General features: G+C 39.2%; 1 protein-coding gene across 1 annotated transcript in view; it reads right to left on the bottom strand.

Annotated features, from left to right (window-relative positions):
• Positions 1–13,225, bottom strand: part of LOC150101239 (transmembrane protein 53-A) — a 205,881-nt gene that overhangs the window by 76,819 nt on the left and 115,837 nt on the right. The window contains exon 4 of the mRNA XM_090402254.1: positions 2,526–2,567. Within this exon, the coding sequence (XP_090258380.1) occupies positions 2,526–2,567 (42 nt within the window). The remainder of the gene's footprint in view (positions 1–2,525; positions 2,568–13,225) is intronic.

Genomic DNA, 13,225 nt, shown 5'->3' with positions numbered 1-13,225 from the left:
AAGAGACAGTGAAGGAAAAGAAGAAAGCATATCAAAAGTTACTGGCCAATAAGCTTGTGATCTTAGAGAATACAGAGACAAATGTAAGAAAGCTAAACACTGTAAAACTGGCTAAACAAAAGTCATGGAAAGACTTTTGCAAGAACATAAAAAATAAATATCAAGAAAGTGGCAAGATATTCTGGAGGTTATTTGAAGAATCTCAGAAATGGAGGAAAGAGTGCTGTAAAAGTAATTAGAGATGATAAATGTGACATGAAAATGGGAGAAAAAGGTATTCTTGAAGTATGAAGTAATTACTTCGAAAAATTGCTAAATGAAACAAGCAGTGATGAGAGCACAGTGGTAAAAAAACACTGACCAGGCATGCACTCACGAATATATATCTGTACTTGAAGTGCAGAAACCCATCAAAAGCCTGGAGTGTGGAAAGGTTGCAGGAGTAGATGATATTCCACCAGAAATGCCCAAGTATGGAGTTATAAAAGTCTCACAGTGGCTGCACTGCATAGTTCAGAAAGCCTGGACAGAGGAACGAATTCCTGGTGATTGGAGTAGAGCTCTCATAGTACCCATATATAAAAAGGGAAGTAAAACTGAATGTGAGAATTACAGAGCCATTTCATTACTGAGTGTTTTTGATAAGATTTATGCCAGTATGCTTGAGAAATGGTTGAGAAGGATTGTGGAAGAAAAGCTTTGCGAGGAACAAGCTAGATTCAAGCCAAATAGTGGCTGTCAGGATCAGATCTTCACTTTACGACAAATAGTTGAGAAATCATGGGAATATAATGATCTGTATTTAAGTTTTGTCGATCTGGAAAGGCATATCACAAGGTACCAGGAGAGAAGCTATTCAATACGCTACAGTTATATGGTGTCAATGAGGCATTATATCAAGTAATACTTAGTCTTTATTTGAGTAGTAAGTTAGCAATTAGAATTGAAAGAAGTACAGGAGGATGGTTTAATGTTAAATCTGGTGTGAGACAAGGATGTACATTATCCCCTCTGTTATTCGTTATCTATATGAATCACATTATGAAGGAAAGTGGTATTAAACATGATATCAGAATTAGAGATGTTAATATCAGCTCTTTGCTTTATGCGGACGATGTTATACTTCTAAATAAATTCGCTACAAGTCTGCAAGATTCCCTGACTAAATTGAATACCTGTTGTAATAGATGAAGGTCAGCAATAAAAAGACAATGAAAATAGACAGAATCATTGAAAATGTCAACTGCGTTGTGAATGGAGAACTTATAGAACAAGAAAAACATTTCATGTACTTAGTCACGATTTTTAAAGAAGATGGTAAATTAAATATGGAAATAGACAACAGAATCAACAAAGCTGGTATGGTTGGAAGTCAGTTGAATAAATTCATATGGAATAAGAGAGAAATTATTGAGAACACTAAATTATCTGTATTCAGTGTTCAAACTAGTTTCAACTTATGGATCTGAGAGCTGGGTCAGAAATAAAACTCTTGATCAAAGACTAGAGACTGCAGATAGAGTTCCTGAGAAAGATTAGAGATGTGAAAAGATTTCATCAATGGCAATATCATATTAAAAACGAGGATATTAGGAAAGAACTTAATAGCATCCAGGAATGTGTTAGCAGAGCTAATCTCAGGTAGTATGGTCATTTAAACAGAACAGGAGAGGAAAGATGAGCAAAACAAGTTTTCTGCCAGGTTGTCAGGAAAACAACTCAGAGGAAGACCAAGATATAGGTGGGTTGATGTGCCTTAGACGATAGAAATATGAAATCTGATAATGTTGGAGTCTTGACAAGTAACAGACTGATTTGGAGGAAAATTGTAGATAGGAAGTTAGTAATGATGTAAATTTTTCATGTAGTGCCATCATGTCTTATGCACCCCTTGAGGGTATATGGCACGAATTTGATGGTGATGTCTATGAGTATCAAACATACCCCAAGCATACATTATCAAAATATAGGAGATAGCATAATACTGTATTAGTTTTTCACTATAGTTGCTCTAATGTTATGCGGTATGTGGACCAACTTACTTTATGGATTTCTGCTCCTCATGATACAATTCATTACAGTTGGTTAAAGAGAAACCTAGTGATCATTCGTTGGCAGATTTAGATTTTGCAGTGAATGATCATTAGCTTTCTTATACTATAATCGACTAATGGATTTAATTCTTAATGTGATTTTCAAGGCTCAGTGAAGTACAAAGTATATATCCTATCTCAATCAGCTACTTAATCAGAGGAAATGCTGATTGCATATGTTATGTCTCATGTAGGTCAATTTGGAGGATGGAAAGTTTAGATAACTAAAGGTCCACTAGTAACTTGATAGGAATTTTATCTTAAATTTAAGTCACAAAAAGGTGAACAGGTTCTTTGGAAAATAACAGAAATGGAAACAAATAAATAAAGATAATATTACAATCTAGAACATGAGGGATATAGATATTTATAAGGATCTCTATATAATATATAAATTAGATATTAATAGGAGGATTTAAATTTGTAACTTACAGAAACGAGAAGGACCAGTGTTTTGCTTCATATAATTTCTTCCTAGAGATAGAGAACATTGACATAATGTATAGTGAAGCTATTATAAGTATAAATATATTTATATTAATATTAAATAAAAATGATTATATACAGGAATGCCATAATTAAACTCCCCCTATTCATTTCAGTTTAACAAGCAGAATATCAACAAATTTGATAGGGAGACTAACAAAAACATGGAAAGAAAGATTCTGCAAAAAAAACGTTTTTTTTAGTTTGAAATAGGGGAATATGGCTCTGTACAATGTAAAAAAAAAAGCATTAAAATGAGCAAACAAATTAATAACAAAGACAACTAAAATTAAATATTACCTTCATGTACTTATGATAACATAACAATAAAACATTTCATATCAATTTAATTTAGTACAGAAATTACAGTTATTGGAACCTAAGTGTTGTCACAAACCTGTTGCACAACTCGACCTCATTGAGATCACCTGTAAAATCTCTTTTGAAGCGTTACATTTTTAACTTACTATCGGGTTTGATTTTAGAGGTTTCCATTCATATATTGTGTATGAATGTTAAATTTTACTTTAAAAGTGCACAAAAATAAGCTTTATTAAGTTGTATGTGAAACGAAGGAAAGAGGATTAGCAGAGATTATAACGATTACTGTGCATAAACAAACGGTCACAAGATCTCGTGAACATAAAAATATGCACCCACGATATAGTGTCTTGCATGGAACTGCCGATGTGATGTCACTGTGCCGGCAGGTGATCTTGCAACAATTATGGCAACAATTATGTGGTTACATAGAATGAGACAAGATATTTAAGAGGACTCAAAAACATAGGGAATAGACGATTTAGAAGACTCTCACTGGTCACTCTATCGCTCTCCTTCCTGAGTTTTGGAGGCTTCTGGAGCCGGTTCCTTTTGGTGGCCGTAGTTCAGGTGGTGAAGGCGAGGCCATATTTCGATGGAACTCCAGCCAGGTTGCAATGATGTGCTCAGAACATACAGCTATCCGTGAGCATAGTAGAAGACATCAGCAATTCATTTACTGTTTCCAAAGGAGAAATCTACCTAAATTTCCTGGCAACTGCAAGAGTGAAGAACCACCATATCATCCAGTCAACAGTTGTATTCCAGGAAAAGGTTGCAAGGTCAAACATAGCTGAAGAATTGTTCATGTTAACTGGACTGGACTCTATCTGTAAAGGCTGCTGTAAGTAAGCTTAAATTTTTAACATTTTTACATTCCTGTAACAAAAATTGTTAAAAATTTTTGTTACAGAAATAACTGTAAAATAATCACCAAAGCGGATAAAGGGAACGTCACGGTATTGCTTAACCAAAAGGATTACACAGGTAAGTTGAATGCTCTATTGTTAGATCGGGCTACTTACCTCTCTATCGAGTACACTCCCACCAACTCAGAAATTAGAAAACTCCACAGGCTCCTTAAGGTCACTTGGCCTGTAGAAGTCACTAACAAATTAAAACCATTTGACTCCATACCCTCCCCCCGTATTTATGGACTCCCAAAAATACATAAGGAAAATGTGCCATTACGTCCCATAGTGATGGCATTGATTCCCCCACATACAAACTAGCTAAACATTTGGCCAAAGCTCACACACTATACTGGCAACACACCTTCACACATAAAAAAACTCAGCCCACTTCAAAGCCAGCATAGAAAACCTAACACTCAAACACACTGACGTTATGGTCAGTTTTGATGTCGCCTTCTTATTCACAAATGTCCCACTCAAAGAACCCTTAGAGCTAATCCAAGCTAAATTTCCTCCCAATATCATAGCCCTATTTCAGTTCACAATGAACTTAGGCTATTTTGTTTGGCAAGGAAAATTCTACAAACATAGAGGGGACAACCATGGGTTCACTCTCTTCACCCTTGGCCAACTTTTATATGGAGGCTTTTGACGAGAAAGCCTTAAACTCTGCCCCACAAAAACCCATATGGCTTCGCTATGTTGATGTGTTCGCTATTTGGCCACATGGCTCCGATGCACTCCTCTCCTTCCTAACACACTTCAGTAGATGTACACAGTGGAACGTGGAATTCGATTTAACGAAAAAAATATATATCAAAAGTTGCCAACAGTGGAAATTTTGGCGCTGTTTACCGAGTAAACTGCATGTAATTTGCATTATCGCGTTTCTTGTGAGCGATCATGCAATAAAAGCAAAGCCTGTGAGATTTCTTATCATTCGTAGACGAACTGCTTTTCGATGCCTCTTACCTTACACGTGAGCGTGTTTTGTTAGTCAAACTATTATCAGCAGAAAAATAATGCCAGTGCTTGCCTTCGTGATTTTCGGCATATGAAAAATTTACGAAAAGGACCGATTAACGTAACAAACTTACGAAAACTGATTCGGCGATTTGAAACTACTGGAACTCTAGCAGTGCAGGTAGGCAGGGGATGCAAACCAATCAATCACCAACAAATTGCAACTGCTATTGTGGAACAGGAGATGACGAATGTGCAGGGTACCAGCAGTGCACAGGCAATATCCTGGCAAACGGATATCGCATACACCATGGTGTGGAAAATCCTACATCAGATGTTGAAGTTTTACCCCTATAAAATCAGTCATGTTCAAGAATTGTGCCCTGATGATGCGACCATACGAATCGACTTATCTTTGAGATTCTTAGCGCGCATGGAAGTAGATGGTGCATGGCCGTGGCAAATTTTATGGAGTGACGATGCGCACTTTTATTTGAACGGCGATATTAACATGCAACTGTCGCATTTGCGCTGCAACTAATCCGCACGTGTGTCTGCAGATGCCTATCCACTCGCCCAAAGTCACAGCGTGGTGTGGATTTACGGCATCTTTCATCATCGGTCCATACTTTTACGAGGAAAATCGCCAAAAATGGACCAGTGACCTGTTCCATCAATGCCAATATGCTACAGAACTTTGTGGTTCCACAACATGTCTCGATTCGACCATCTTCATGCAGGATGGTGCACCATCCCACATCGAACTTCCGGTACAGCGTGTTTTGCGACAACATTTCTCTGACAGAAGAATCATTAATCATGCATTTCCCAAGCCATGGCCACCAAGATCTCCTAATCTCTATCCTTGTGACTTGGCTGTGGGGATTTCTTAAAAGCATTGTGTAGCAAGGACATGTACCCAATATTCCAACTTTGAAAGATCGAATAACGTTACACGTGAGACAAATCAATTCCGATATGTTGCGAGCCACTGTAAAATGTGCACCATATGCAGTTCCTGGAACATCAGAATGGTGGTCGTATTGAACCTCATTGTAATTAACAATAACCGAGGATGCAATCCTAGCTCGCCTCCTCGTGGTGCATCCTGGATAACGCTAAAGGGCTAGAGCGACTTGGCAACCAGCCTATCTTCTCGATCTCCTGGTTACAGCACACATGAACTCAAACACACGAATTAGCTCTCTTAAGGACAAGATGACTAGGAATATTGGACCTGTAGTTCGAATTAGTCAAATTAACATTGAGGGTATATGTAGAGCAAAATGTGAATACCTCTCAAAGATTTTATATGACAATGTCGACGTTGTTCTTATTCAAGAGACTCACTGTAAGGATGATGATCAGCTCCACCGCAGGGGACGAATACCTGGCTACATTATCATTGGAGCCACTATGGCCTTGCCACCTATGTGCGTAATACCCTAGAAGATTTCCACCTCGTTACGGCCAGCATTGTCGGCAGCGTTCATCTGATAACAACTATGATAGGGAACATAACCATTACCAATGTGTATAAACACCCTGCCCTCTTGTGGCCTCCACAAGTTCTACCACTGCGCAACCACCCTGCGATGCATATAGGCGACTTTAACAGCCACCACACGCTATATATAGGGAAATATGCTTCCAACAATGAATGCGGAGAGACTTTGACTGAATGGGTAGAAATTCACAACATGCACCTAATTTTCGATGCAAAAGATAGATCTTCCTTCAGGATCAGTAGCTTGGAACAGGGAGTACAACCCTGACCTCTGCTTTGTCACTCAAGACAACAGTGGATGACCATTACCTACATCGAGAAGAGTTCTCTCCAACTTTCCCCGAAGCCAACATAGACCAATTATATTAGAGGTAGGTCTGCAGGTACCCCTTGTCAGATCCATCCAACGTCCCCGTTGGAACTTCCAGAAAGCCGACTGGAATACATTTGCTGCCTGTCTTGACAAATATTTCCGTTAGATCCCTCCAAAAAGCAGTAATTACAAGAGATTCGCAGGAGCTGTCTTAGCTGTAGGTAAGAAGACCATACCAAGAGGCTTCCAGAAAGAGTATATCCCTGGATGGGATGATGATAGTAATAAACTGTATGAAGAATATCTAGAGTGTGGCGATCCTGACATTGCAGATGAACTCATTCACAGCCTTGACACCAACCGACAGAAGAAATGGACTGAAACAATAGAAAGACTCGATTTTCGGCACTCCAGTAGAAAAGCGTGGAGCTGTCTAAGAAAACTAGGTAGTGGCACCCTGACTGTCGGAAACAATCAGCTATTTCTCCTAACCAATATGCATCACATACTGTCAACATGTCAAGATATATCACCAAGGACAAACAACACACTCTTCAAATAAAAAGAGAACTTACATATGTGAAACATAACAGATCATCAGACCCTCTATACTCACAGCCCTTCACTCTTGAAGATATTAACGCTGCTCTGATGGATATGAAACCAGGAAAGGCTCCAGGTTTCGATGGAATTCATCCTGATTTCCTGTTGAAGACAGACCAAAAAGCTCGACATTGGTTAGCTTGCTTTTTCTCTGACATCCTCCAGACTGGTAGACTTCCAAAAGAGTTTAAGAGGACAAAAATTATCCCTGTCTTAAAACCAGGAAAAACCAACAACAAACCAGAAAATTACCGACCAATTGCCCTGCTTAGCACCTGCTGTAAGCTGCTAGAAAGGCTCATCCTTAATAGAATTTCCCCTAAGATATTAGAAGTCCCAGTGGAACAGACATAAACGAAGCTGCTGTGATCAGGTTCTGTCACTCACCACACATATAGAGGCAGGCTACCAACAATGCAGGAAAACAGCTGTAGCTTTTGTAGATCTTACTGCAGCTTATGATACAGTCTGGAGGCATGGTGCAGTCTGCAAGCTGCTCCGTGCAGTCCCTTGCAAAACAATAGCAAAACTAATCGATAACATGCTAAGCAACCGCCTGTTCCAAGTGTGTATGGACAAAAGCAAACAAAGAACACTGGATAATGGATTACCTCAGGGATCAGTTCTGGCTCCCCTCCTTTTTAACTTATACATCGTAGATATGCCTCATACAGCCTCTAAGAAGTTTTGTTATGCTGATGACATTGCTCTAGCCACCAGACACACCAATTTTACTACAATGGAAGAGACACTAACAAACGACCTTACAGTCCTAGATGAATACTCCAGCAAATGGAGATTACGCCCGAATCCTAGCAAAACACAAGTTTCATGCTTCCACCCGAACAATAACCAGGCTAACAAAGAACTCATGGTCTACTTCAACGACAAACTGCTACACTACAACAGATTCCTGAAATATCTGGGCATCACTCTAGATAGAACACTATCTTTTAAACCACATCTCATTAACACAGCATCCAAGCTAAAAACAAGAAACAATATACTGCAAAAACTATGTGGAACAACTTGGGGTGCCTCAGCAACAACACTTCGCTGCACTGCTCTTGGCCTCGTTTTCTCTACAGCTGAATACTGCTCACCCGTATGACTGAACAGCGCCCATGTGTATTTGGTTGATGCCCAGCTTAACACCACTATGCGCATTATTTCTGGAACTGTAAAATCAACCCCAACTTACTGGTTCCCAGTGCTAAGCAACATCCTGCCTCCACACATCTGCAGATCCAACTTTCTTCTATATGAATACAGCAAAATCATGGAAATCTTCCAATCCATGAAGACATCCCACCCCTAGAAATAAACAGGCTAAAATCAGGGCACCCTCCAATCTTAACAGTAAAAAATCTTGCAGAGACAAGCTTCAACATGAAGGAGAAGTGGGAAGAGTCCTGGTGTAACACTTCAACAGGGATCTTCCAGGAATTAGTGGACCCAACACAAAATACTTCGAGTTTTGACCTACCTCGGAAAACTTGGTCTGCCCTTAACCGAATCCGCACCAGCCATGGCAGATGTGCAGACCACCTTTACAAATGGGGCATGACTGCCTCACCCAGGTGCGACTGTGGATCACCCCGCCAGACAATTAATCATATTATAGCAGAATGTGTCCAACGTGCATACAGTGGAAACCTCTCAGACTTCATCCATGCTACACCAAGTGCAGTCGACTGGGTAATCAGCCTAGACATTCAGTTGTAGCCTATTCTTGAATGTCTCTTTTATGACTGTATTATGTCTTCTTATTGTACATATGTCTATTTCTTATTTTAATGGATTAATGTAATGTAACTTTTCATGTGAGCCATACACTAAATAAATAAATAACAATAAACGTCATGAAATTGATGTATGCTGTCTCTCATTTGCCATTTAGTCATTCGTTAATCACACCTACTAAAATTAATTTGGCAGCGCCAAAATTTCCCCTGTTGGCGACTTTTGATACTATTTTTTTTCGTTAAATCGAATCTCCATGTTTCACTGTGTACGTCCGTCGAATATTGGAATGTTTCGTCCAATGCATTACTCGCTAGAGGGCTCTGAACACTTGACGTTATTTTGTAATCACCCGGTATATAATGAAAGTGCTTACAGGACATTGTTAATAACTAAGTAAACAGTTATGGTCATGAAAGGAAACGAATGTAAATTCTGTATATAGAATGAACAGAGATTAACTAAGTTAGCACATAAGGAATAACTGTATGTTAAATTTAGATGAGTTAACAATACAAAGGGTTAAACAAGTGTTATGTAAGAGAAAGCGAATTGTATTGCACTTAATGTGTATATGACCAGGTTGAGAAAGATTTTCTTCCTCTTACATTGTGATTTTTAGTTTCATACTAAGATCAAAATAAAATGTTTTGTTTGTATAACTGTCTTGCCTGATCTATTGCCAATGCCCTGTCTCCCAAAAAATTAGCGAACCTGCGAGAGCTTGTTTGATTAAAAATCGCCACTACTAGCTATAAAGGATAGTGTATGTTAAATTTGAATATATATATATATATATATATATATATATAGTGAGGTGACCATGAAACTGGAAAGAAGCAACTAGTTACTCTTTCGTCTGTGAAATGATGCCATAAAAGCTGTTATACCAGTCATGCAATGTGGGAAGGTGCTCCATCTCGCATAAAAAAGGTCTCATCCAGACCTGGTCTCATTGCAGAATGATGAAACTGTTCAGCATATTGTAATATTTCGGATATTTCAATGGAACAAGTTATTGGTCCTGTCAGAATGACGTCCTCAAAAAAGAATGGCCCTGTTATAAAATCTGTTGGCAATTTTCAGTGAATGTAATGGAAGTTCCTGTAGCACATGGGATGATTTGGAAACCCAAATTCAACTATCTTGGGTATTTACAGTCCTGTTCAGGAAATGTGGTTCATCTCCCCACAGAATTTTCCAAGGCCAAGCATCGTCAACCTCCAGTTTTACTGGAAATGTCAGTTACTTTTTGTAAACATCGTGTAGCAGCTGATGTGTGGATAAAATGTAATAATTTTGCACAAGACTTTTCATACTATGGAATAAGGCAGATACAATTTTCACGCTACTCCATGGGTGTTGCTACTACCAGCAACATCCTCTGCCAGGTTGAATTTCCAAAGATCCTGTTTCTTCAAACTTCTGAATCATTGATCTAACTGTATTATCTGCCAGAGCACCTTTATGCAAGTTCTGGTGGGTTCTAAACTCATGAAGAGTAGATGATGCATTGTACTTGTTAAGGTAAAATAATTACAAGTAATATGCAATAAGGTAAAGTAATGTGCATGTTGGACATTGAGTATCAATAGGAATGTGTTTGTAAAGTTTTCTCTTAACTTTATAGCTCTTATGATGCCAGCCAAATATTTGCACAACTTCGTTTGATGCGAATTTTCAGTTTTCTGGGTTACAACAGCACTGTATTCTCCCTATCGGTGACTGTAAATTTAAGTTGAAAATTTTTTTCGTGGAATCCTTTCGCAATGTCTTCCTACAAAATTTGGTGACATTCTGGTTGTTAGATCGTGCTATATAAGAATGTGAATAGGGGAAGTTTAATTATAGCCATCCAGCATAGTTAACAGCGTGGCCATAACAAATTCAAAGCAGGAGAATTATGTGGTCAGGGAAGCACGTTGAATGCTTGAATATGCTCTTTGAACTATGCTTGCATGATGTGAATTTTGTGACTATCAGGACATTCATTGTCCTGCTCGAGGAGTCCAGATCCATTTGGCCGCATAGGGCAATTTAAGGTAAAATTGCCCTATGCGGCCAAATGGATTGCCCTATGCGGTCAAAGAATTTCCAAATAAAAATTAACATGGGATGATTTGGAAGCCCAAATTCAATATCTTGGGTGTTTACAGTCCTGTTCAGAAAATGTGCTTCATCTCCCCACAGAAGTTTCCAAGGCCAGGTATTGTCAACCTCCAGTCTTACAATCAGGGTGTTTTCGAGTTGTTGGGGACGAGTGGACCCAATGGTGTGATTTAGAACAATTCCATACTGCTGGCAGTATGGAATTGTTTGCAAGTATGCAATCTGATTGGCCAGAAACATGCTTGGTGGTTCGTAATGCTTTTGCTCATGAGCGTGCTTTAAACAAAAGCAGTAACACATTAATAGATCTTATCATTACTACTAAAATAGACAACAAATAATTGAACAAGTCGATAATTTTAATTATCTAGACCAGGGGTGGGGAACCTTTTTTCTGCCAAGGGCCATCTGGATACTTATAAGTGGGCCATACAAAATTATCAATTTAAAAATTAGCCTGCTATATTTGGTCAAACATTTAATTAACCCGCCTCTAATGTGATGGCTGGAACTGCTTCTCTTTCGTGAGGTTTGGGATGTTATCTGGTATTGATGATGTTGCTAATCGCAGCTGCTTTTCAAGGTTTGCATCGGTCACTCTTTGTGATGGTAAGTTTTGAAAAGAACTGCTTGCAGCAGTAAGTTGTTCCAAACACAGATGCATATCTCCTCAAAGGGGGAAATTCGTCATTGCTTATGTAACGTTTATAGAACTCAAGCACTGGGAGGTAGTTGTACCTAGCTTTCAGCTCATCATTGCTTTGAAGCTGAATTTCGTGTTGTAGGCCATCAGGCACATCAATATGTTCCACATTGAACGGTGTAGAAAAGATGTTCAATTCCCGTTGTTTACTTTCACGTCCTTGAATCTTTCATTAAATGCCTCAATTAGTTTCGCACGTTCACCAGCATATTGAAGTGTCGTAGAAGGCTTTTGTCCTTCCAGAGTGGGAAAATGCACCGTGTTATCCTCCCTTTCGAGTAGCACTTTCCACAGCCTTAATTTAGCTTCAGTTGATTTGACGTTTGAAAGCAGGGAGCTGAGAAGCTGGTTGGGGCCCCTGCAGCTTGGTGTTCAGCTCTGAGAGGTACTTGGTAATATCCACCATGAATGCTAGATCACACAGCTACTTGCTATCATTGAGTTCCCTGACAGGTTTTCCCTTCATCTCCATCACATTGTTGAGCTTGACTTCATCCCGCAATTCGTAAAACCTCATGAGCATGTTCCTGGGACTCAGCCACTGCACTTCACAGTGATAAACAAATCACCATATTCAGACTCGAGATCATTCAGTAACTCAAATTGGTGGCTGTTAAACCCTCTGCTTTTGACAAAAATTATGCATGAACTCTGTGGACATCACATTGTTGAGCTGCAACGGCTGTACACAGAGACTTTTTTGGTGTATGATGCAGTGGCATATAATTAAATCACTTGGATCAAGACGGGCAATTCAGTTCCTTTTTGACAAATGCAATTAACCCTTTTTGCGAGCCAACCATGGCTGGAGCTCCATCTGTAGTAAGGCCACTTAACTTTTCAAATGTTAGCTCAAGTTTTTTCATTGATAAAACAAGTCCTCACCTCTTGTAGTGCCATGCATGGCTTCCAGTGACAGCAGTTCCTCTCGCGTGTCAAACTCTGCAGTTATCCCACGAACGAAAACGGCCAGTTGAGCAGTATTTGTTATGTCCGTTGTGTCGTCATAAGCCAGAGAGAAAATTGGAAATCTGCAGAATTCTTCAATATTTTTTCAATACCTTATGCTAAGTCAGTAATCCGAACTGAGATGGTTTTCCAAGACAAACTAACACTCTGAAACAATTTTACTTGGTCTGGTGCTAACAACTCCGCAGCAGCCACCATGCACTCTTTCACAAACTTTCCCCCTACACGAGGCAGGCCTCAGCTTCTTTGTAATTAGTTCGCTCACTACATAACTCGTCTGAATAACGTTGTCTCTGTCGCAACGAGGCCTAATGAAAGCAGCTTACTGTGATTCCACACTCCGCTGAAGAGCACTGATTTTATCCAGACGCATTTAGCCTCCGAATTCATTGAGTTTAGCATGTTTTGAGCTGTAATGACTCCGGATTGGCTTTTTTTTTTATTACTGCTAACGCATCGCCATAAACTAGGCACACAGGTTTGCCTTTGACTTCCACAAAA

Source organism: Typopeltis vanoorti, chromosome 12 (assembly GCF_054136105.1).
Source record: "Typopeltis vanoorti isolate ZY-2024b chromosome 12, IOZ_Tvanoo_1.0, whole genome shotgun sequence".
In the NCBI taxonomy this organism is placed as follows: domain Eukaryota; kingdom Metazoa; phylum Arthropoda; class Arachnida; order Uropygi; family Thelyphonidae; genus Typopeltis; species Typopeltis vanoorti.
The sequence above is the reverse complement of the archived record's forward strand: the minus strand, read 5'-3'. Positions and strand labels throughout refer to the sequence as shown.